Source organism: Equus caballus, chromosome 29 (genome assembly GCF_041296265.1).
Source record: "Equus caballus isolate H_3958 breed thoroughbred chromosome 29, TB-T2T, whole genome shotgun sequence".
NCBI lineage: Eukaryota > Metazoa > Chordata > Mammalia > Perissodactyla > Equidae > Equus > Equus caballus.
Window position 1 is genome coordinate 32,456,253 of NC_091712.1, and position 25,120 is coordinate 32,481,372.

At 47.2% G+C, this 25,120-nt stretch overlaps 1 protein-coding gene across 29 annotated transcripts in view; it reads left to right on the forward strand.

Moving 5' to 3' along the window:
• The window catches only part of FRMD4A (FERM domain containing 4A), a 589,108-nt gene that overhangs the window by 493,317 nt on the left and 70,671 nt on the right, over nucleotides 1–25,120 (forward strand). For all 29 annotated transcript variants that reach the window (XM_070255327.1, XM_070255323.1, XM_070255306.1 and 26 more), the window contains 2 exons: nucleotides 33–90; nucleotides 4,163–4,249. In XM_070255327.1, the coding sequence (XP_070111428.1) occupies nucleotides 33–90; nucleotides 4,163–4,249 (145 nt within the window). The remainder of the gene's footprint in view (nucleotides 1–32; nucleotides 91–4,162; nucleotides 4,250–25,120) is intronic.

Consider the following 25,120-nt stretch of genomic DNA (forward strand, 5'->3'; position numbering starts at 1 on the left):
CACCCTTGTATGTGTGTGTGTTGTCTTTCCAGCTACATGAGCATCGTAGAGTCTCTCCCAACCTACGGGGTCCACTATTACGCCGTGAAGGTAGGTGAACTCATTTAGTGAAGGTTGCCATTTCTGCCCTCAAGACAAAAATTCTCACTTTTCTTTTTGATCGTACTGAAGACATTTTTGGGGATTGGGGGTGAGTGAGGACTTGGTTGGGAAGACCACACGCTAGGGGGAGTTGGGGCAGTGGAACTTTCCCCCTAGGGACATAAGACTTGATTCCGGTACTTTCCAAAACTCCCTTTCCCATCTGGGAAGTGGGTACAATAAATCCTTACTTCCTCTCATTCTCAGAAGAACACTGGGAGATCAGGACTGTAGTGTCTCAGTAGGAAGAGTCCCTCTAAATACAAGGAAGTGTAAAGAACAAAAACCTTTAGCAGGATTGACAGTGTTTTTCTTGGTGGTCAAATGCCATGGAGGCAACTTTTGAGGAGAAGCCCTAAGATGATAGGCTGACAAATTGAGTACATGGGCATTTACGAAGACAGAATCCATCTTCTTAAATATTGTGATGGCGATCCAGTATGACATGGACCCCATTCTAAATTCTGTTTCATTTTATCCATCATGTCCCAGACTGGGATCTCTTCTTTGAAATAATAGATACTGATGTTCCCATGTGCCCTCTCTATGATGAGAAAGGATAGCTTACCTTCCTTCTCCTTTCTTAATTTACCCCAACATGAAAAGTTTGTCATTGCCCAAAGTCCAGCCAAAAAGAGCAGAAAACATTTCTAGACTCAAGACAGTTCTACCAGCCAACCTGAGATTCTCTCGCTCTTCTACCAATTTCTTTTGCCATGTTTCCACCCAACTATATTTTTAATTCCTTTAGACTAGATCATGTGCCATGTTTCATTCATCTTGTGTCACCCATGGCAGCTTGCACAACACTTTGCATGTCCTTGGTATGCATTGAATTGCCCGTATCTTCCTCTAAACTGCAGTCTTTTGACAGCAAAGACTGCGTGTTGTATTCTGTTATGTATTCCCAGAACCCAGCACGGTGCCTGGCATAGTAGACCTAAGTAAATATTTATTGAGAATTGAATTGAGTAGTTGGAGGTGTGCATTTCCATGATGGGAACAAATTTTGGAACTGTATTTGTGGAGCCCAGTTATGGACTCCAGTCCCACTCAGCAGCTCAGCTCAGGTCTTTTAAAGCCTCCATCGGTTAAATTCTCCCTCGTGTCCCACCAAGTTCTTCCCGCCAGTGGAAGCTCTTAATGCCTCTTCACCATCATTCGCAGAACTCATAGAACCATCACAACCATCCCTGCCCTTCTCAAGCCTAACCTGTAGTCTGTCATGAGGAGTGTGACCTAGCCTTTTGGGCTGTCTCCTATCCCGTATGAGAAAAAGGGAATCTTCTAAGCACACTATCCCTATGTAAGGCTGTGCCTTGGGAAGTGGCTATTGGAGTCAGTGGGTAGTCAACTCCCCAAAAGAAAATTGGATTGTTCATGAAGAGAAACTCAGAATCCACTGTGCCGTCTGCCAGTTTCCAACACACTGCTAGCAAGACTTGTAGAGCCCATTTTCATTTTGTCATCTTGTTACCCTAAAGGAAACATAAGGTTGCAACAATAGTTCCTGACATTATTATGAGAGGCATTTCCTAGGACCCAAACTGCAAATCTTACTCTCAATTATGGAAATATTCTGTGGTGATGTGTAGCAAAGGGGTCTACATTCAAGAATGGGAACCAGGGGGGCTGGCCCCGTGGCCGAGTGGTTAAGTTCGCGTGCTCTGATGCAGGCAGCCCAGTGTTTCGTTGGTTCGAATCCTGGGCGCGGACATGGCACTGCTCGTCAGACCACGCTGAGGCAGCGTCCCACATGCCACAACTAGAAGAACCCACAACGAAGAATATACAACTATGTATCGGGGGGCTTTGGGGAGAAAAAGGAAATAATAAAATCTTTCAAAAAAAAAAAAAAAAAAAGAATGGGAACCAGGAATTCGGGAATTCCTGGACTACATCCTCTGATTTGCTGTTTGTCCTTGGTTTGATCTCACCTCTGTTGCTCATAATTAAAGTAGAGATTAAGAAATTTGCCTCTCCAGCTACCCACAAAAGTCTTCTAGATATTGGAAGGCTATTGACATAGCTTGTTAGACTGTTGAGATAGATGGATTGGTAGACGGATGGATAGAGCCTTTGAGATGAGGCTTCGTCTAGCCTTTTACTTCCTTGAACCTGTGTTCCAGTTCTTTGTCAACCCTAGATCTTGACAAAAAGGTGGCCTCTGATATATACACTTTCTGCCTTCCAATAAAACTTTAGAAATATGCTCTTTGCAGTTTGTTAGAGACCAGAAGCAGACGTTGAGATTTTCAAAGCGCCAAATACACGTGAGTGTTTGGCTCTTGGACTCTCCAGGTGTTAGCAGTTAAGCACATGACTCCAAGCAAGCCGAAACCAACTGTATCCAGAGTCACTGTTTGGTGACCTCGTGGCTTCATGGATGCCATCTTTTATCGTGTGGTGACAACTCTCACCTAGTCAGTCTGAAGTTACAGCAGCACTGGGGCTCCTCTTGTCCTGTTCTCTGAAACTGTTGCAGGACACACAGGAAATTTCCAGGGGGTTTATACCTTTAAAAAGATGTTTTAAGAAATTATATACCCTGAAACTTTTCTAAAAATTCAAAATTGATTTCTTCTGCCTTTTATCTTTGTGCTTACCTTGAAATAAGTCATGCCCCATAAATATTTGAAACCATGAAGCCAATTTTGAGTTTTCAAGACATCTAGGATGGGATGTGTTAGATTTTTCGTAGATGTGGCAGTTAGGACAAATCTAGGGAAAGGCTGCTTCACATGCCCACTGTCTACTCCTAGCATTTGGGAGCTTTAATTAACGGCTCAGAGTCATCCTACTTGAATGTAGGATTCAACTACAATCCAGTGGCCAGAGGTCTCTGTTAAAGGAATAAATAGAGGGACCTGGTATTTCTAAGTCAGTCCCCGGAATGTCTAGGCTTCACTTTTGCTGCTTTGCCTGACAGCTTGAGTCACACACTCCTGCCCAGCACCTGACTGTCCTCTAAGGTGAGCAGTACCACATGGTGGGTGAGCATCTGCCTGCCCCACACTGCCATTGGCCTGCAGGGGGAACGGCAGGTCCCCAGTAGAGTAGGATGGGCCCTTTGCTTTGATTTCTTTGTCTTTCAAATTAGAGGAGTCTGAAATGCTGCTTACTAAGTGGAATAAGTTAATCTGAAAAGGCTACATTCTGTATGATTCCAACTATATGACCTTCTGGAAAAGGCAAAACTGGTTGCCAGGAGCTGGGAGGGGGTGGGAGAGGCATCAACAGGCAGAGCAGAGAGGATTTTGAGGGCAGAGAAACTCCTCTATGTGACACTGTAATGGTGGATACATGTCGTTATACATTTGTTCAAACCCATAGAATGCACAACACCAAGAGAGAACCCTAATGTAAACCATGGACTTTGGGTGATGATGACGTGTCAGTGTAGGTTCATCAGTTGTAACAAATGTACCACTCTGGTGAGGGATGTGGCTAATGGGGCTGTGCAGGTGTAGGGGCAGGGGTATTTGGGAAATCTCTGTACCTTCCTCTCAGTTTTGCTGCAAACCCAAAACTGTTCTCAAAAAATAAAATCTTTAAAAACAAATTTTTCAGAGGAGTCATCTTCCATAGTCTTCAGGGTCCTTCTAGCTCTGACAGTCGATGAGTTTCTCTGCTCAGAAGGTCGTTTTATTAGCATGCTCAACATCTCTCAGATTGTCCCTTGTGGGGAATGAGGGGCCCAGCATTGAAAAACTGAAGCCTTAGAACAAAGAATAAGGTATTCGCTACTTACTCAAACAGAGGGAAAGGATCGTGGCTGTGCTGCTGGCTAGGGACAGAGCTGGGTCCCCAGCCCAGGGCACTTTCTGTGTCACCTGTTCCCATAACCGAGCTTCCCTTGATGATGGGGCATATCTGTTAAGGTAAAACATAGAGAGGTGGGCGCCATCCATTTCAAGGAATTTGCATTTTCCTTTGTCTTCAGATGACCCAGGACAGCTCTCTTGGTTCCTGTTTATCTTCTCCAGCCCTATATTAACCCATATTCCTTTTGATGTCCTAGGACAAGCAGGGAATACCATGGTGGCTGGGACTGAGCTACAAAGGAATCTTCCAGTATGACTACCACGATAAAGTGAAGCCGAGGAAGGTAGGTGTGCTCTCCTTTGCGGGCACATGGCTCTCAGCCTGAGAGAGGAGCAGACGGAGAAGAGTAAAAATGTTACTCTTGCAGCCTGAAGGCCTCTGGGCTCACCATTCCCCTGCTAATTTGAGTGTATACAAATTACACTGCCGTAATCCCGTCCGAGCACCCTGGGTAAATATTTTTTCTCCCTGTCACTAAGGAAACCTAAGCTGTTATAATTATTTAAGGTAAGGAGCCTGGCTCTGCTCTCCCAAAGCAGATGAGCAAAAGGACTTGGAGGGACTGTCCTGTTCCTTAATTTCCCTCAGTGCTGTACACTCAGGCAAGTGAGGGAACTTTCTTGAATCCTGAGGCTAATCTGAGTTTTCCCAAAGGTTTGCTTTTTTTTTTTTTTTTTTTTTTGGAGGGGGGAGCTAAAAGAAGAGATTGTAGGTCAAACAGAGGTAAAAAATAAAGAAGAATGAGAACCACTCCTGCAAATCCAGAAATGTTTTATGGTGTATTAGAAGTGATCAGAAATCTGGAAAAAATAAGGTCATTTGCCACAAAGAATGGGAACCAGAGACAAGTTTGCAGAGTCATGGTGAAGAAAACAGAATGTTTGAAGGGGGCGACGGGCTTGAATCTTCTGTTTTCATTTACACACGTTTTTTAGACCAGAACAAATTGAAAAATTATAATGGAAAAATATCTCTGAGGCGAGAGCCGTCATTCAGATCCTCTGGCAGAGAATAACGGAGAGACGGTATGCCGTTCAGACCCTGAAATGCATATTAAAAGTCTATCAAAACCATGCTCGCTTTAGGAGAGAGAAAGCAATATTGGCCCATATGTCATTCCAGATGGCTTTCCAAGCTTCTTTGTCCGTGATCAGGATTGAAATCCACACCACAGATCCGAGCTTATGGTAGTCTCTCCAGTTAACATCTGCCCTTAGCCAGCTCCTCTATTAAATAGAAAAAAATATGGCCCCGTGTTGGGGAGGATTTCCACTCAATTGATCGGTCAGTCAGTTAAGTTCTAAGGAAAGATCCTGAGCAAATGACAGAGGGATTCTTCCTTGGGAACAATTCAGTAGGAACCTCGCTGTTCGAGGCGTGTTCTTGTGTGGCTGTTTCCAAAACCATCCTGGGATCTATTTATATGCGGCAAGACATGAATGGGAGCCTGCGTTCTCATTTTTCCCCTCTTTGTTTTTCTTGGTCACAGGGTCTATGCTCGCTCCGCACTGTCTCTTTCTTCCCTCTTCCCCTCTGCCTCTTTCTCTATGGCCTTTGTAAGTTTCTGTGCTTTTTCTTGAGTTCTCGCTTCACTCCAGCTTCCTTTTTTACATCAACTGTCCTCTCTTTTCAACCTGCCTGGCCATTTTTTTCTGCTTGCAAGAGCCAAGAATACTCCTAGATCCTTTAACAAAATCCTGGTACAATGTTTCAAGCTCTTGATGCCCACGTTGGTGGAAGACCAAGGCCAACATGGACAGTTGAGATCTACAGCAGAGTTCGTTAAGATCCAGCAGTTGAATTCTCCTCTCCTTCTAAGCATTTTGAAAGACATGCTAACAAGTATTTATATGTGTTTAATTTATTAATATATTTGGGCTTATTTTATTTCTTTAACTGAAGTGCTAATGAAGATTGAGGAGGTAATGAGATAGCATTTGATACATGTAAAATGCAGAGTGCAAACATCACAAGGACTTGAGAAATTATAGCAATTCTCGCGATAAGGAAAAGTATGAAGCCAAAGGGGTGATAATCAGCCACTGAAGAAGAGAATTTACTGCCATTTCTTGAACTTCTTCAGGTAAACAGATTAAAAATGTTAAAAGGTCGATAGATTTATTCACGGTATTGGCTCTACTCAAACTGAGTTGTTAGTTAAAATAATTTATGCTTCTGTGGGCTCTGAGGAAGTAGTTGGCATTCTCAAGTCTATTCCAACCAAGCCATCAGAGTCTCTATTCATTCATTCATTCATTCACTCATTCATTCAGAAAACGTTATCGCATACCTGTTATGCGCCCAGCACACCAAAAGATGCCGAGATAAATAAGGCACACATCGCGTCCTCAACGCCTGCCCAGGCTATCCAGGAGAGACAGATATGTGATGATTGCATCAGTGTTCCCAAGAGCTACAGCAAAGGTCCGGGGGCGGGGCGGGGAGAGGTAAATTAAAAGACAGAGTCATCAACTGGGGTGAAGGAGGAGAGAAAAGTCTTCACAGGCTGCAAAGTAGGAGCTGGGTCTTAAAGGGCGAACAGCAGTTTTGCAGATGGACAAATGGGCTGGGGAGGCACGCAGGTGGAGAGACCAGCGTGCATGAAAACTCCGTGAAGGAGAGCGCATGGCATGATGGGAAAGCACACAACACCATTGGGACCGGAACGTAGGTGGAGAGGAGGGCAGCTGGAGAGGAGGCTGATGAGATTCCAACAGCCAGCTCACAGAACCCTGAAGGCTTTGCTAAGAGGGTTTTGTCTTTGAGGCAGTAGGAGCCACTGAGCATTTGAAGCAGCGGAGTGGCCATATCAGGTTTTTGTGGTCATAGAAGCATCATCTGACAGCTGTGTGGAGGTGGGTTGGAGGAACACAGGACAATAGTGTAGGCCAGAACGGGTCAGGGCTTGAGGTTGGCCATCAGTAATAGGGATGGAGAAGGGGAAGTGGAGGAGAGACATTTAGAAGGTAGATGTGATTGGTCGATCATATGAGGGGAGAGGGTGGCAGTCAGAGCAGGAGGGGAGTCTAGAATGACTCCCAGGCTTCTTAATCAACGAAAGCATGGGATATAAGGGAAATAAATTTGGTTTAGGCCATGCAGAGTTTTAGGCTTGATGGGACATGGGAGTAGCTGTGACAAGTAGACAGTTGAGTATTCAATTGGAGCTCAAGAGTGTCAAGAATTTCCAGAGCATAACTGAACCAGATACTGAATGGAGAGAGGAAAGGGAGAGGCCTTCAACTCACCGGAAAAGTTACCAGTGGCCCTGAGCAGAAGACTTCAGTTCCCTGCCATGACATCCACTGTGAGTCACAGGGGCAGGACCAGGCTGTGTGGACCCTGACCCTTATATAATTTGGGGAGCCCTCTTTAAGAAATGAATGTATGAGCTGAATCTAAAATTAAGAACAGGCCTCTGAAAGAGGAAGAGAAGCCTCAGTTTTCATTAGCCCAAGGGGTTTCCATCTCTGCTACCACCTAGGATGGGAGCTAAAGGCAAAACCAGAGATTAGCCATAGTGGTAAAGTCCCAGCTGCGAGAAGACCCAGGCAGGATGCCTGTTCCTTCTTCTCACACCCAGCATCATCACCGTCATAAAAAGGCGATCTTTGTTAAAAGTAAGGCACCCGTGAGTCTCTGAGAAGGCAAAGAGAGCGCTCCCTGGCTCCAGAGCTGTGAATCTGCAGAGACGCATCCACAAGGCACGGCTACCAATGCAAGGTCGTATATACAGTGCCCCAAGTCTGTCTTTAGGGCTCCAGGCCAGTGATTCTTAACCTCAGTTGAAAATCAGAAACTCAAAGGAAACTGTTTGAATGGATAGATGCCCCAGTCTCCCCCAGTCCCACTCACCCCCATCTCACTCAGCTGCTGAACTTTGCGGCTGGAGTTGGGGACCACCACCACAGCTATCTATGCTTCCTTTCCGAACACAGACTTGGGGAGGGTCAGCCAGGCTCAGCAGGTGTGTCTGGCCCTGCCTCTGCACACAGAGAGCTTGGGTGTCCCAAGGCACCAGGCTCAAGGCCTTGCCAGCCCCCGTGTGAGGGACGGGCCTCCAGGAGGCACCACACCCTATTGCTCATGGGCCAGGCAGAGCGCCACTACAGTGGGCCCCCAGCGATGCTCAGGAAACCGGGAGTGGTGCCCAGTTCTGTGCACCTGGAGGCCTTCTGCAGCAACAGCTGCACCTCCAGCCCAGGCAGGGGCCCTCCCTCACACTCTGACCCAGTTACGGCAGCTGGGTCACATGGCACCGCAATACTATGAGCCAACATTCAAGTAGGGGCAGTGGCAGGGGCGAGCCTGCGCCCTTTCCTTGGAGGGCCTAGAGGCATCCTCTGATATGCACCGTTCTAACAGCATCAACAAACTGTTAACACAGCCAGGGAGCTTACTACCTTCCTTTGAGAATCTACTCAAGTGTTTCCAGATGACTTACCAAAAAAGCGGGGAGTAGCTGATTGCTGTCTAGAAATGGGCAGGACTGTAGCTTGTCCCAAATTTTCTGGTTGGGGTGCAGTTTGCCATCCTGTTTGCAGAGTTTACCCTAAATTGCATGATCCTCAGTCTGAAGCCCTGGGGGCCTTAGGGGAGATAAAGCACAGGGTGCCCCAGGTAGAGTAGAGAGAACATTTTAACCTCCTCCTAACCACACGCGCCTCTCTGCTACCTAGACCTCCTAAACAAATGGGCTCCTCACCTTGCAGGAACACAGCCTAAAATGCACGCTGCTGATGTTTGTCAGAAAAAAACCCAGCTCCTTTGCCCTCAGGGAACACGTGTCAGGATCAGCTAGACAGGTGGGGACACTGAAGATGGCATTTTGGCTTTTGTGTATATTCAGAAGCTCAAGGCCAACTTCAGAAGTATTTTAGAACTACATGTGCAGAAGAATAGCCCCAAAGAGCCCTTAAAAAAATCAGCAAATAGGACTTAAAAAAATTGCAGTCTACAATACATCCATACGCCCCAGATCATTGGCCCCTGCTTGCGTCTATGAGTTCTTTTAAAAAGATCAGGCAGAAACCCAAACGGTGTCTGAGGATGGGTTGTGGAATCTTTTATAAGCTATTAAATTCCCCCATCAACTCCCAGTAAATCCTGTTTTTCTCCTTCACCCAGGGATGTTTACCTCTCCCTCTCTGCCTGCCTCTTCCCTCCTGTGCTCTTGTTCAGACTAAAACACCATATAACACTTCGAAACGTCCCTTTTGGTTATCTCAACTCGCTTCTCCTCTTTCCCATGGTTGTAGTTTGCTAGTTTTTATGAGCAGTTGTGAATGTGGTGTCAGAGAATGGGGATGGGAATATCTGTATGTCTGTCTTGGTTTAGCAATGGTGAGAGAAAAAGGACGACGGTCACAGGGTCAAGGCAAAAGAAAATCCTGCAGCTGCAAAGATTACTTTACCCTATTTTTTCCTAGTTACCAAACTGTATTTTAGCATGTGTCTGCGTGTGTAGAAAGGAGCGCTGTGTAAGGAAGAGGTCCTTTATTTTCCAAGTTACAGGGCTCCAGGGAATAACGAAGCATTGTCAGATTGGCATTTGGGCACTTGAAGTCAATCTCTGGCTTTGTCTTAATTTGCATTTATGGCCAAGCCAAGAGACCTAAGCCATCGAAAAAGAATAAATGCCAGTTGCAAAAAGTGACCATCCGTGGTGACATGCCTCGGATTGGCTGTCCCATCGCTTTCAGGCGGTTTGCTGGTACAAGCTGCAGTTTTTCCTCTGGCTGCCCTGAGAACATTTGAATGAAAATTCAATGCTCTATATGGAAGAGGCATTGTTTATTAACTCTCACAGAACCAGGGTCACGTGGGGCAGAGATAAATAAGGCTGGCCGAAATCTGTCACATAGGACTCCCTCTTTTAGAGGAGGACCTTGCATTCCTTAGATCAAAGCCAGAGAAAGTCCCACAGCTCTGACCTCTGGGACAATCGTCCCCTTCTTTGCAGCACCAAAGGCGTTGGGAGAGTAAGCTCTCCCACACTCAAGACTCACCTCCCCGCCAGTGCCCGGCTGAGCTGCCTTCTCTGTCGGATCGCTGTAGTTTGTACTCTTCAAACCTGCGACCAGCCGTCTAATCATCAGAAGCCATTATAAATGGCAACAGAAAATGCTTCCCAAATGGGGCGCCGAGAGAGGTAGAATAAAGAGCTCTCCCACAGGCTGTATCTGAGGCTCTCGGCATCACAGAACAAACAGTGGGAAACATGTGACTCCAGAAAGCTCCCTAGAAGGAACACTCACTATCTGTAAATCATCGTTTACAGCTGCAGCCCACTCAGCAGCCCATATTGAATGAAATCTCCCCATCGGGGAAGGCTGGCAGTGTGGTCCTTGTTACATATTCTGCAGACAGCATTTACTTATTTATTTGATGTGCAATTAGGGGCGCTTTTATGTACACTTAGATGCACAATTAGGAGCCCTGTGGGGTCCCCTCTGAGACATTAGAAGAAGGAGCCAGAGTAAATGGTCTGCTCTGTGTCCCCACTCCAGCAGCGGGCAGAGCTTCCTATGGTTCCTAAGAGTATTTCGCAAGTGGGGGCACTGGCTCAGGGAATTGATGTATTACTGTCACCTCCCCAGACTAGTAAAGATTTTTGAACTGTATGAGATGATGAGACAGGAAGACAAAATCATATTTACAGGAAATATTCCATTAACTGTGGACCGACTCCCAGTGGAGTCAGCCTGTTAAATTATTCAGTGGGATAAGCGCTCCAATAAGTGCACTGCTGACTTCTTGTTCAGCCTGTTTGGATGCACTTGACTCATTTTCGGCTTGCTGAGCCTTCTGCCTTGGCTGGCCCTGGGTGGGTGCCTCCCTCATTCCATCCTCTATATTCCTTTGGGGACCACATCCTGTGCACGACGGGGAGGAACAGCTCCACTTAGTACATGTAGCATTCTTAGCATTTTGCAGCCTCTGCTCTTTCACGGTGTTGGATCAAAGGGCCTCCTCCAGTTGGCCCCTGGCAGTGGTTCAGATGTCACTAATTGCTGAGCGGACCTAGAAGGGTTCAGTGCCTGTGGGTGATAAGCCCTGGGCATGGGTCATCAAGGGGGGATGGCCTCCCAGCTGAGGATCAGGCCTGCTGGAGGGATTATGGAGATGGGGATTGGGGGTGAGGGGCATAGACAGTTACCAGAGTCTGCCATCTTAAAACAGCTCTCCAAGAAAGAAAGAAAATGAGCAAAACTAAGATCCCCTTCTCTAAGTATCATTGCTAGACATCCTCTTCTCCAAGCACCAGTGTTGGCCAAGGCTGAATTCTCTCTCTTTGGGGTGGGAATCCCAATCCTTTATCCTATACAGGAATTGCAATCCCCTGAAAGCACTGCATTAGCCCTTTAGAATGTCTGTGGAGGGTGCCGAATATGGAAGCCTCTCCTATACAGTGGTGCACGTATGAGACTTACCAAATGCCTGTGGTGGCCAGGCTCTGCTCTAGGCCCTGCAGATGTTACAGCAAACGGAAGAGACAGGTCCCTGCCCTCACAGAGCTTACAGTCTCGTGGGGGGGGCAGTCAAGCGATAACATTAAATGAATCTCTAATGTATGGTGTCAGAGTATTGAATTCTACGAAGACAACCAATCAGAATAAGGAAGAGTGGAGGGGCGGTGGATGGCCAGGAGTGGCCTCTCCAAGGAGGTGATGTTTAAGTGACTCTCTCCTTCTGAGAGTGTTGCACGTCAGGCTCCTTGGGAAGCAGAGTCGGAGATGGGTTCATATGCACGAAGTGTGTCGGGAAGTCCTTGGGGGTTAACGCCAATGGGGAAGAGGAGCAGCACCAGGTAGAGAGAGAAGCTGAGTTATGATGCCGTCTTGGGCAAAGCTCTGAAGCTGGAGGAGCCATCAGAGCTGTTGCCCGGAGGCTGGGGGCTGAGCTTTATCCCCAGCATCAACCAATTTTTAGATACAGGTGACCCTCAGGGAACGGGTCATGCCCTTGAGCAAGGTGGCTCTCTACAGCGAGGATGACTCCTGGAAAGAGAGTAAGTCCTTCAGTCCTGAAGGGAGAGGCTGGTCAGGCAGCCCAGTAGCTCTTACAGCAGTGGTTCTCAAAGTGTGGCCCTTGGGCCAGCAGCATCTACATCGCCTGGGAACATGTTGGACATACAAACTCTGAGTCCCCACCTGAGACTTATGGACTCAGAAACTCAGAGGATGGGACTCGGTGATCTGTGTTTTCACAAAGCCCTCAAAGTGATTTGGATAAGACTGTGTTTTGAGGACCACTGCTCTACACACAGGTAGCAAGGAACCTTCTATGTGATCCCACTGCGTGGTTCTGTTGTTGTGAAGATATTTTAGTCTGAGTTAAAATCCAGTACCTTCTTAGAGAAGTTACCCCTTCAAAAAAAAAGATGTTCAGTGGCCTCCATACCCACTCAAAGGCCCAGAGCAAATCTCAAAATCTCAACCAAAGAGGAATTTTGGTGCTATTAACTGACTTCTAGTATATTCCAAAAAGGTTCGCTAACTTCTTTAAACTCTCTGTGCCTCTCTTTCTATATCTGTGGAGACTCTCAAACACAAGAAATAGCCTGATTTTCTCCATCTTGAATATGTTTACATCTGAAAGAGTTCCCTGTTCCCCAAGATAAAAGAGCTGTTGCCCTCGACAGAGCGAATAGCGTTACAGTTTCTTTTATACTGAACACGAGAGGTGGCTTCACGATGAAGAGCAAACAGCGTCTCTTTGTTAAGAGGATTCACTTTTTCTTGGTCTTTGAATCTGGGAACCTGGGGTCCCTTGGTTCCCACAGTTTCCTGTGGAGGCCGTTTCGGAGCCTGGTCCTGAGTCAGGCAAACCTCCAAGGCCACCAACTTGTATTCCTGTTGAAACTGTCCGCATGGTACCTGTGCTGGTGTCAGACTGTTACTTTTGAGGAAGCTGATGTCTATGAGCAGAAAATCAAAGCGTTACCCCATCCAGGTGGAGAATCCGTAGAGAGCAGCTAAATGAGAGTAATTTCCCTGCAGAAGTGCAGGTGGAGAGGGATGGAGTTATCCCTTGAGGAGAGGCAGGTCCGAATCTCTCCCGGGGTGACATGCTTGGAGATATCTGCTGGAGGAGGGTACACTGTGCTCTGAAGATCCCACCCAAATGGGCCCTGGCTTCCTGGTTGTGTTCATCTGCAGGCCTCCCATCACCGTTTGGGTGTGACATTCCTGCCCCGGCCTCAGACACCCAAGATATCTGGCCTCAGACACCCAAGATATCTGGCCTGCTAGTCAAGACATCTCAGTTCTAGCTCCAGTTCTGCAAGATGAGTCACCTCCCTGGGCCTCAGTTTCCCCAATGATAAGGTGGTTGATAATAGACAATCAGGAATCTTGAGGTTGACAGAAACTTGAGACTAGAAACGAGAGGAAGGAAGGAGGGGGCAAGCTCCTTGTAGAGCCAGAAAGGAGTAATTAATAAAAGAAAGGATGAAAATCAGCATTTTCCCAGAAGAAGGTAGCGGAGGGAGAAAATGCCACTTTCTAAGTAGATAGAAGACCCCTATCTGTCTCAGATTGTTCTCCAGTTCAGCCAAAGCCCAAGCTAGATCCACCTAGATGACTGAAGTCACTCTCCTCCACTTGCTGACGCATCTGTCTCTTCTGTTGGGGGGAGGTCTCCCGGGCTCACCCACGTCCCACAGCAAGGCCTGCTCTTGACTTCTTGTCCTGCCTCCCTGAGCAGGCACTTGGGACTGCACTAGGAAGGCCACAGAAACAGCCACGTTGACTGTGAGGATAGTAGGCTCAAACACAATGCTCGGTATTTATAGCATGCAAATGAACACCCAGCCAGACAGGCCAGCAGCCCCCTTGAGACTGACCAGCTTCTAAATAGCTCAAGGAAACAGATTCCCACTACTCAGGGGGCCCCGTTGACCGTGGATGCAATCTGAAGAAGCAAATCAAAACCATACGCTATTGTTGGATCCCAGACCTCTGCAGACAACTGTCCAATAGCCTCGCCCACTCCAGAAGGAACCCCACACCGGTAGTAACTTATGAACAGATTTGGGTTTTCTGCCTTAAAACCCAAAGACTTTGCTACTCTGACGAGAACATTGACCACCTAGGACTCAAAAGGCAAATTTCTTTGATCTCCCACCGTTCTTTTAAATGTGTTCTTCCCTTGATAAAAATGCAGGCAGGCTCATGACTTCTCGGACCACTCCCAGGTAATACAGAGTCACATGGTCACTTTACGTAGCAAAATAAAATTTATTAAGAAATTAGTGTCCAGGCCTTTATCACAACCAAAGCTCCAAAGCTGATTTAAAGTTCATTCTTCTCTCCTCTCCCAGCTGGGCTCCACCCCTCCTTCAGCTCATCTGACAGTAGCAAGCCAGCCCACTTCTCATGGTTTAGATTTCTTGAGCAGGAGTCATGTGGCCGTCTTGGGTGTCCCTTAACTTTGGGAGACACCTGTCAAGCTCTCCAGGTGACCCTAGCTTAGCAGAAGAAGGCATCCTCTCCCTTCCCTCTCTGGGTGGGGAAGCTCACAGCACACCTCTCTCCTTCTAAAATTCTCCCTCAGTTTCCACCTTCCTAAACTTTTTTTTTTAATTTTTATTTATTTTTTATTTTTGCTTATTTTTTTGCTTAGGAAGATTGTCCCTGAGCTAACATCTGTTGCCAGTCTCCCTCTATTTTGCATGTGGGTCACCGCCACAGCATGGCTGATGAGTGGTCTAGGTCCACGCCTGGGATCCAAACCCATAAACCCAGGCTACCGAAGTGGAGTGCACCAAACTTAACCACTAGGCCATGAGGCCAACCCCTAAAGTGGTTTTTTGGAGTTTTTTTGAGGAAGATTCACCCTGAGCTAACATCTGTGCCAATCTTCCTCTATTTTGTATATGGGTCACCATCACAGCACGGCTGCCAATGAGTCGTGTAGGTCTGCACCCAGGAACTGGCCCCGGGCCACCAAAGTGGAGCATGCTGAAGTTAACCACTAGGCCATGGTGCTGGCCCCCCCTTCCTAAACATTGTATACTCCAACTGGGGGTGAGGGGTTTTAGAGACATCTAAACCATAAGGTTGTAAATTTTTAACTGTGATAAAATACATATAACATAAAATTTACCATTGGAACCTTTTTTCAGTCTCCTGTTCAGTAGTATTGAGTATGGTCACGTTGCTGTGCAACCAATCTCCAGAACTTTTTCATTGTGCAACACTGAAACTCCGTCCCCATTAAACCACAGCCCAGGCCGCCACCATTCTACTTTTTTTCTGTGAATTTCACTCCTTTATGACCTTCATCTGAAGTGGAATCATACAGTATTCATATTTTTGTGACCGTAGGGTTTTAATATCCAAACCAGGGCACTTTTGAGAGTGAAAGTAAGCCACTGGTTAATAATTACACCACCCTGTCAAATAAACCAGGGCTGCCACAGGCAAACCAAGCCACATGGTGGCCTCTTGAACCAGCATGGTGACCTGTTGAACTGGCTTTTGGCCTTTTTTTTTTTTTTTGCCTCTCCTGGGTGGTCTGCTCGCCACTCACTGTAATGAGATTGATCAATTTAAAGTCTCAGCCAGGACGTCCATTTTCACATCCTGCAGCTCTGGCTGTGCAGTGGTGTCATTATCCACAGATAGCATAATTTATGACAGTCCCATGCTGAGCCAGCAACTGGGTAGACTCCAGAGGGCCCTGGCCAGGGAAATCATAGACTATCCAAACACCCAGGTCTTTCTGGCATCTCCAACAGGTGTTTCTGGTGCTACACAGGGTTTTGCAAGTCTCCTCACCGATCCTTATTATCATTTTAGAAAGCATATATGGGCATCGAATGTGGTCCATGGGCTCCCCACGCCTGGACTGGACCCAGCCTCCTGGTGATGAGTGTTCCTGTCCTGGCCTTTTATTGGGAGGGCAAAGAGCCAGAGGAGCTCTGGATGTCAGTCTTTCCAGGCTTCTTGTTTGACTGGAAACCGAATCCCAGCCCTCCTGTAATAAGCATTAGGAGTCAGAGCTGAGTGAATTTCCTCTGCGGGAATGCACTCACGTGTGTATCTTTAAATACATCATTGAGTTGATGCTTGTAGCTGTAGGGTTTGAAGAACCATATAAAACTGGTCACTGGCCAGATTTCTCACCAGCCGACACTGAAAGACTGCGGGGTCACACAGTAGCAGAGATCATCCCCCTGAGGCACCTCGGCCATGACAGCCCAAAGCTGTGAGGCTAGGAGAGGACAGTTGTCATCTGTAGAGACCCCCGCAGCAGGTCCCAGAGGAGGCCCCTGCTAGGCCAACCATCCTAAAGGGGCTAGGAGGGGGGCTTCTTAGGGAGAAGGGTCATCACTGGGGACTTAGGGGCTCCTTTGAAGGAATTAGTTTCATTCAGTCTTAACCAAAGAGCATCTCGTGATCCATGGTGCATCTGGACTAGGATTTACCAGTCAAAACAGTGGAAAGGCCACAAGGGTGCTCCTGGCCACTCCCCACTTCTCCCCAACCCCTCAAGCCCTAGGTACCCACACATCTACTTTTCTGTCTGCCTGGATTTGCCCCTTGCAGACGTTTCATATAAATGGAATCATAGAATCTGTGCCTTTTGTGTCTGGCCTGTTTCACTGAGAATGATGTTTTCAAGGTTCCTCCACGTTATAGCGTGAATCAGAACTCCATCCCTTTTTATGGCTAATACTCCATCATGCTCAGATGTTGCCTTCAGCATTTGCTGCATTCACATAGCAAACACACACACAGGCACAGTGCCTTGGGTCTCTGCACCTGCTGTATCCCCTCACACAGCAGCCTGGCTGTGCCCTCAGTTTCCTTCTGATACTGACTCAGATGTCATTTCAATGAAGCCTTCCCCGACCACCTTTTGAACAGTGGCAGCCCCTGACCTGTATCCTCCTTTATGTTTGTCCTTGGAACCTATTATCCTCTGGCTTCCTTACTGTGTAGTTTTCTTATTTATTAGCTTACCTCTTTCCTTGCAAAAATGTACAGAGATTTTTGTCTGTTCGTTTCACTACTCTCTGCCCTCTGCCTAGCACAGGGCCTGACACATGGTTTAATAAATAAATATAAATAGTTCAGTGAATAAAAGCAGTCAGAGCAGAATATCCAGTAGCTTGTTGTGACCCACCGCTAGTTTCGAGGACATCTCGAGATGTGCATGTGAGCAGTGACCTCATAGATAGAAGGATAAATAGTCTAGCTCCCATAAGGAAGGGTTTGAGAGAGCTCCATGTAAAAGGACAAATATTTGGAAGGGAGGGGAAGGGAGGAGGGAAGATGAGAGTTTTTACAGCTTAGATTTGTCAATGAAAAAATGAAAAACATAAGAGGTTCCCTACCAGTCCGTCTGGACTGTCCCTCGATTTTATTTTTCATCTCTTGGACCAAAAGTAGCCAAACAGCTAATAGTAACTAGAGATCAAGAGCAAATTGCTGGAGTCCTGCAGACCATTGAACAATTCTGGTTCATCTGGACGCCTTTCCTTTCTTGGAAGCAGGAAACGCGAGGCTGGGAAAGCCTGCCAGTTGAGCCCAGTAACCTCGCTTAGTCTTGGGAGATCTTAACAGCTTATTTCTGCTGAGCCAGGTAATACTGAGGGAGCTCGGTGAGAATTTTTTGTTTAATGAGCATGATTCAAAGGGGAAACCCAGGCTGAACTCACCTTTCTGGAAGTGTGAACCTGTTTAACATCAAAGCGGAGCACAGCCTGAAAGGTGTCAGCGTCTCACCCGCTCTCACTCCCAGCCCCTGAGGCTAGGGGACTCTGCACGGAGGGGCCAGCCTGCCCCCAGTCATGCCTGTCAACGAGACTCCAGGACTGAGGCTGTTTCTAGGCAGAATGAGTTGTGAAGAGCCGCTCCAGGTCGGGACTAGGATTCCAGCTTGAGCCCCTGAGCTCCTGCAGACCGGAGACTCCCCCGTTGACTTTGGAATCCAGTTTAGTTCAGACAGAGCCCCCGAAGGAGGAAGGGCTGTGGTTCTCTCGGGCTGGCCCTCACTGCCACTTCCCTATTGCCATCTCCCTTGCAGTTTGTAAATGTATTTTTAACAAGATGTCTTGGTTCAACTGCTGGGGGTTCCTCATATCGGAGAATTGGCCTCAATTTTGAGCAGACAGATAATGGTTCAAATACCAGCTCCCGCCATTTATCATCTGTGTGACTTTGAGAAAGTGACTTAACCTCTCTGAACTTCAGTTGCCATAATGCCTACCTCATAAAGCTCTTCTTTCATTCATTCACTCACTCAACAATTATTGAGTGCCTAATATGTTCCAGGCATGGTGCTAGGTGCCAGGAAAGTACCTTGGAGGAGCTTATAGTCTGGTAGGGAGATATTTGAGTAAAAAAGACGATTGCAACACAGGATGAGAATTGCTTTGTCAGAGGGGCGTATGTGAATATCTGGAAGAACTAAGCCAGATTGGGGCTGGGAAGTTGGGGGTCTGGGGACAGCCCTGTGAAAAGAAGGCGGTTTAGGGCAGGCTGCTGAGTGGAAGTATCCATTTCCTCCTCTGCTCTTGCCCCTCCTCCCCCTAAATTCACAGTTCCCCAAATTGACCTGCCCCCTTGAGAATGCAGGGAGAAAGGAACAAACGCAGAGCTGTAAATGGGAGCAGCCCTCCTGGAAAGACAGAAATTCTAGAGTGGAAGTCCTCACTTCTAGAAAACATTCTCTCATCTCTCTTCCTTCTGGGAAGGAAAAATTGTGCAGCAGATACAGAATTGCTCCAGCAAGAGAATCTAGAGAGAGAAATCACCAAAGTCCACCAGAGCCCCAGCTGCAGAGATGGCAGCTGCATCCCAGCCCCGTCACCTCCAGTCCAGCTGGGGGGTTGGACCCTCCAGCAGAAGTGGGGCAGACCCCTCCTCCCCGCCTCTGCTGGCTGCAGCCACCACTGTGGGGCAGCCAGCAAGACCGCAAGTGTTCTCCGCAGCTGTCTGACTTGCAAAGCAAGCCGCCAGCCCCTGGCCCGGTGCCCGCTCGGCTGCTCCCTGAGACACTTTTTAACCAGAAAGACTGGCGCTCACACCTGAGCTCTGGGCAGCAGGCCGTCTGCGTCCGTCCTGGTACCCGCAGAAACCAAGGTGTGCAAGCCCTCACCCTCCCCAGCAGGACGGGCCGCCTCTTAAAACGCTAGGGGTCTTAAAGTGCACATGAACTCCTGTTCAATAGTTCTTCCCGAAGAGCCCTGGCTGGCTTACTAACTTGTTTCATCTTTGTTCACACAGACCACCCTAGGGTAGAGTTTTGTCACTTTCTCTTTTTCTTTTTTTAGCATGATGAAGCAGGATTTTAGTTATGAGTAAATACCTTTGTTTCCACATAGAGCCGGTTGCCAGCCCATTCTTCTCCATCTCATTCCCCATCTTCTGTGAAGTCGCATGGCCACCCCCAGGGAAATCAGGGAACTTATTTTGATCCCTCACCTCTGGACAGAGCCACCAGGCATAAGAGGACTGACAAGTGCCAACCTCCCTGCTAAAAAAAAAAAAAAAAATAGAAAAACACAGGTTTTGCCCAAAGTCTGCCCTCTGAAGTAGTCAAAACAAAAACCTTAACAGCAATCCAAAAAGAGATGTTTTTGCCGTTGCACGGGAAATGGCCCACCGTAATTTTTCCCCCAGACTAATTCCTTCTTTGAAGCATCCCACTGACAGAAGTCATGGCAGGTGTGACTGGCCTTGAAGTTTTTTTAAAGGAAAGCCTAGAGCACAGAGAGGTTAAGCCACCCATCACTGGGCCACAGTGCTCGTTGCTGGAAAAACCAAAGGTAGACCCAGATAGGAGATCACTGGCTGGCGTCTCCATTCGAACGCTAATCCTCATACATCCCCCAGAGGCAGTCTCTGAGGAGGGAAGAAATTACATCAGGAGGCCAAGGATAAGAAAAGTAAAACACTTTCAGCTTCTCTTTAAAGTTTATACATGTTCCAAAGCTTTATGATGCATCTTTCTGCAAGAAAAGCGGAAGTACGCACAAAAATCAGAGAGAGAGAGGCCCCCTCCAGGGAGAAAAATAAAAGGAAATCTCATCCAGTGGGGAGAAATAAACCCGCCTGTTTCTGTATGGGCCTGTTAAGTACTCGTTGACCCTCTTTCTCTCTTTCCCCTGTAATGACTCATAAGGCAAAGGAAGCTAAAAGGTTTTTGATGGGTTAAAGAGAGGCCATCCCTGAAAGGGTCAAGGCCTGGTGCTCTGGGCCTCTGTCACTGAATTAACCAAGTCAATTTGGAGCTCGTGTGGTCTGACGGTGAGGAGTACGCAGTTAAAGAACGTCTCGATTCTGTTGTGTCTGGCTATGCAGAGAAATTCCCATTGTTTTCGTTGCTGGGTATGAGGCCCTCTCAGAACAAAACAGATGCTAGCGAGTTCTCTTTCAGTGCAGCTAAGGAATGCTATACTCATACTCACTTTGGAAGTGAATTATCTACGAACATAGTTTTCCTGTTTTGGAGGGCCCGATTTGGTTCCCATTCCGTGTCATACTGAGCCGTATTACAATAAGGTACTTTCTTCCCAGGGTGAATGTTTTGAGATTAGAAGTCATAGCAGGAAAATGGTCAAAACAGACCCTGGTCAGAATTGCAGTGGACTTGGGAATCAGCCAGATGAGAACCGAGGAGCCCAAAGAGAATCCAGCAAACAGCAGCTTCAATGGAAGGAACGACAACTCCGGTTAGGCTTATGCTTGCATTGTGAAAAATCTAATTAACAGAAAACATTTTAAAAAATGCCACAGTACCATATTAGCCATCTTTTAAAAAAATTACACAAACCTATACTTTGGGTTGTTAGGTGTTCGAAGTATTTAGAACTTTATTTTGTACTTTAACAATACTACTGACATGTAAATGATGGCAAGGAAAGAACATAATAGCTACTATTTATTGAGTGCTAACTATGTACTAGGCACCATTTTAAGCACTTTATATGTATTAACTCGTTAATACAACAGCCCTACGAGAAAACCGTTGCTAGTAGTAATTTTCTAAAGATGAGAAAACTAATTGCACAAAGAAACTAAATTGACAGGGATGCACATCCAGAAAGTGGTAAACAATATGTCTTTGAAACCATGCTTTTAATCAATCCTGTTCTGGATTGTCTTCCCTCAGTAGGAAATGTTTAAAGCGAGCTACTTTATTTTTAAATTCCGAAGAGTAGCAGTGTGACATTCCCTGGATTTACAATGCTGACCTTCAGCCCGTGCAGAGGATGTCGGAATGCCCACACACCGCCCCTCCTCTCACAGAAACGGAAGCGGAGATGTAGAGGGATTCCCAAAGTCAGGACAATAACTGAGGCCTTTTGACTTCCAAACCAGAGTTCGCGCCCCGAAAAATGATGAACCAAGACGATGGAGAATGAGCGGTGGTCATGAATATCGACTGTCTGAGATAGAAGCATGAGACATATCTTCTTAAGTTGATGTGGTGCCTCTGTAGGGTTTTAAAAGCCTGCTACGGAAACTATAGATGATTTTAAGCTCCGTCAGGAAGTTAATTAGTATATCCTGAATCCAATCTACTTTGTGTATGTCTCATCTGCCCAACTAGGTTGTCAGCTTCTTACAAACAGAAACATGCATTTAAGCATCATGTCCTTCCTATTCTCTATTAGCACAGGTCCATTCAAAGTAGACACCACTACTTGAGTGGTTCTCTCTTCTTTAAGCCTGAAGCGAAATATATTGAACGCTAAGCAACTGATTGGAAAAACCTCTGACGAATAGTGTCCACTCACTGAAAACATACCTGCTTCTCTTGTTCCCTAGACTTGCTTCTCCCATCGTAGCAGAACCTCATCAGGGCTCCCCTCATCGAATTCTCTGAGTGCATGGGTTTGGAGTTTTCTGTGGTGTGCTCCCATTTTCATTAAACTCCGTCAGGTTGGGCTTCAGCGACTCCTTCTGTTGTCCTGTAGCCCTGCAGATGTGTGGCAACTCATTTTTATTTGCTGGAGGGATAAATACACCTAGAGGTTACGGAGTGACAGCCCTGCTTCTAGAAAGTGAACAGAACAGAAATGAAAGAAGGGAGTTCGTTCTTTAGTTTGTCTGTTTCATTCTGAGCTCAGGGAGTATTGCTGGCCATGAGTCTAATTCTAGTTATAAAAGAACTCCTTGCTGGCGTTTGGAAGGCATGCGACTGCCAGGACCTTTGAAGAAGTGATCATTACTTAGCCATCAGCTTGAAACAATTTTTTTCTCTCTCATCGTGAGGCCTTCCTGGTGCATTAGAAAGAGCCCAGGACAGAAGTCACAAGAGTAGTCCCAACATCAGTTACTTATTTAACCTCTGCCCGTCCCTTAGCCTCTCTCCGCTGGACTTGCTTTATCTGCGGAAGGAGGAGGCTGGACCAGATGGTGCTGGAATTCTGTATAATGGCCTCTCCAGAAGAAGCAGGAAGTTGCTCAGAGAGAGGTCATTAAGAGGCTTGGTGAGTCAGCCTTGGGGACAGGAGGAAGACAAGGCTCCCCAAAGTCCTGGGCAAGAATCAGAGGCACTAGAGTGAGCTTCCTCGCAAGGCTTTATTTCCACAGCATTCCCAGGGCTCGTCTGCCATCCCCCGTTCTGTCCCAGTGCTCAGTAAACACTTGCCGGGGAGGAAGTCTCATGGAGTCAAGGCCGCTTCAGTCTGTCCCTGCTGTGCCTTCAGAAAGAACAGGGCCAGGGGTGGGGTGGGGGGGGATGTTCGCCCTTTTCTGCCCTGACCTTCAGCCACACGCAGGATGTGGGAATCCAGCAGACCAGCTAATAAGATCCACTAACCAGGTCCAGCTCATTAAGTGTTTATGGTGCACACAGGGCTCAGAGGCCATATTTCTTAGCCACTCTTGTTCCCTCTCTGAGGATAAACGTTTCCCATCACCTGTTTTATACATTAGGACATGGAGGCCCCGAAAGGGGAAGTGGAGGACCCGTGATCACTTGGGAATCGAAAGTCTGCATCAGAAACTATGAATGCATATCTAGTCCCAGCTATGGTCCCAATGACAGTAACAGACACCATCTCAATGAAGCCACTTCTGGATGGTTTTCTGAGTTTCTGTTTTTAGGGCAAGCCCAACTTATTAAGGCTGTTTTTAATCATGACTCCTGTTATTTGTTGGTCCCTGATTGAAAGCTACTGAATACTGAGGCATCTCTGTGTGGAAAACCAGAGGAATCCAGGTCTCTAAGAAGAGAAAGTAGTAATACTTGTCATCATTTACAGCGTATAAGGAAAGGAGAGCCATTATATAGGCCTAAAAAGATTTGGTTTTATACTTCCCACTTACAGTCACATTGTTGCTCATTTATCAAAATCATTCCACTCGTGAAGTTAACCAGCCATTAGTGAGTAAGAGCTGTTCCCCCTAATTGGTGGACCCATGTGGAAAGGAACATAGAGGGTAGAGTAATGGGCCAGGTGTCCTTGACTCCTATTTCTGGTTTCTTCACTGACTTGCTGTGTGGCCTTAGGCAGTTAATTTCTCTGGGCCTCGTTTTCCCCAAGTAGAGAATTTCCCCCTCACTCTTCTCCAGGGATGCCAGAAGATCAAAGAAGAGATGTTTGCAGAGCTTTTTAAAGATGCCCAAATGAAGTGTATTAGCAAGGCCTTGATTTAATAGGCATTAATTAATCCTTTGATTATTGATAGAATCATGTATTTTAGCTTTTAATTAGCTCCTGGGGCATACTTGGCTGTAGGAGGAGTTATACAAAATCCTAAGGGAACTGGTGCAATCATAATGGTCATTGTATGTGTCTGATGTGTCTTTATGTGGAGTCCCAAAGCGGGGTGACGTCTTTACCTGGTGACAGGGTTGTGATGAGCCAGGGTGGCTCTCCTGGAGTGACACAGATGATCAGGGGCTGCCCCCAAACCAGCAGAGTCAGAGCACAGCATACCCTGTTTAAAATGGGGGGTCAAGGTCAAGTGTCTTCTCTTTGTTTGTTTTTACTCGGCCAGCCTCAGAGTGGAGGCTGTAGCAGGCAGGGCCTTTAAGCTGTGCGGCACAGCCACAGAAATGGTGCATGAGGGCATCCAGCTGCCTTCATACCCTGCTCCCCAACCCCCCCATCCCACCAGGCAAAGGTCCCCACATGAGCACTTCCTGCTAGTGTCCCAATGCAACCCTGTCTTGAAACTGTCCATTCATTTGCCTCACTCCCACCCTCCATTCCTAATGTTTCATTTGCAAAAAAAAAAATAAAATCCCTGCTTAGAGCAGACATGAGGGAAAGCCACTGCTCTGACCCCTGTTAGAAAATGTCTACAGACAGTACCTCATCCTCGGGAGATGCAGGGAGCCAGGCTGCCGGGGTTCAGTGCCCACAGCAGGAGTCTGGGTAGCGGTAGCGCGGGTGGTGGTGGCGGTGGATCGAGGGGCCGCCGCAGAGCCCAGATGGTTTTGTTTGGGCCCCATGGCAGAAGCGAGGCTCTCCACACCAGGCAGCATGGGGTGGGGGGAGCATTTCCAGGAAGGCTCAGCTTGCCTTCAGCTTTGCAAGGAGTGGGGGAGGGAGGAGTTGCCAGGGAACCAAGGCCTCTGAGCATTGGCTGTGTGGTTCTTCACCAGGCAGGAGGGGCTCCAGGTGAGGTGTTCACAGCATGCCCACCCCAGGTTTGCTTCGTTTCCTCCTGAGCGAGAGGAGAAAGCTCCCTGAGCGGGTTCTCCCTGTTAGGTGCCCAGCCCAGGACAGTGTCCGCAGCATGAGCACCAGCCAGGACCAGAGACAGGACCAGTGACACAGTTTGCGGGGCTGGTGCAAAATGCAAATGCAGGACCCCTAGCTTCCGACTTACTGAGAAATTCAAGAAGGAAACAACAGAGCTTTAACCAAGCATGGGTCCCTTCTGAGCATGGGGCCTGCAGATCACACAGCCATGAAGCCGTCCTGGCCAAGCTGGGTGCAGCACAGGGGCTGATGGCCCTTCAAGGAACAGCCATCGACCAGCCACCCCTTTCTTTGGCGGAAAGGGAAGGGCGAGGGGGCCGGGGAATAATTCTGTACCCTTCCTTCAAGATTTCCAGCATGGCAATAATCATATTATATCTTCTGACACCCCAGCATCAAGGCTTGAGTTAAGACAGTTAAGAAAAGAATAGAGCCGGCCCGGTGGCACAGCAGTTAAGTGTGCACGTTCTGCTTCAG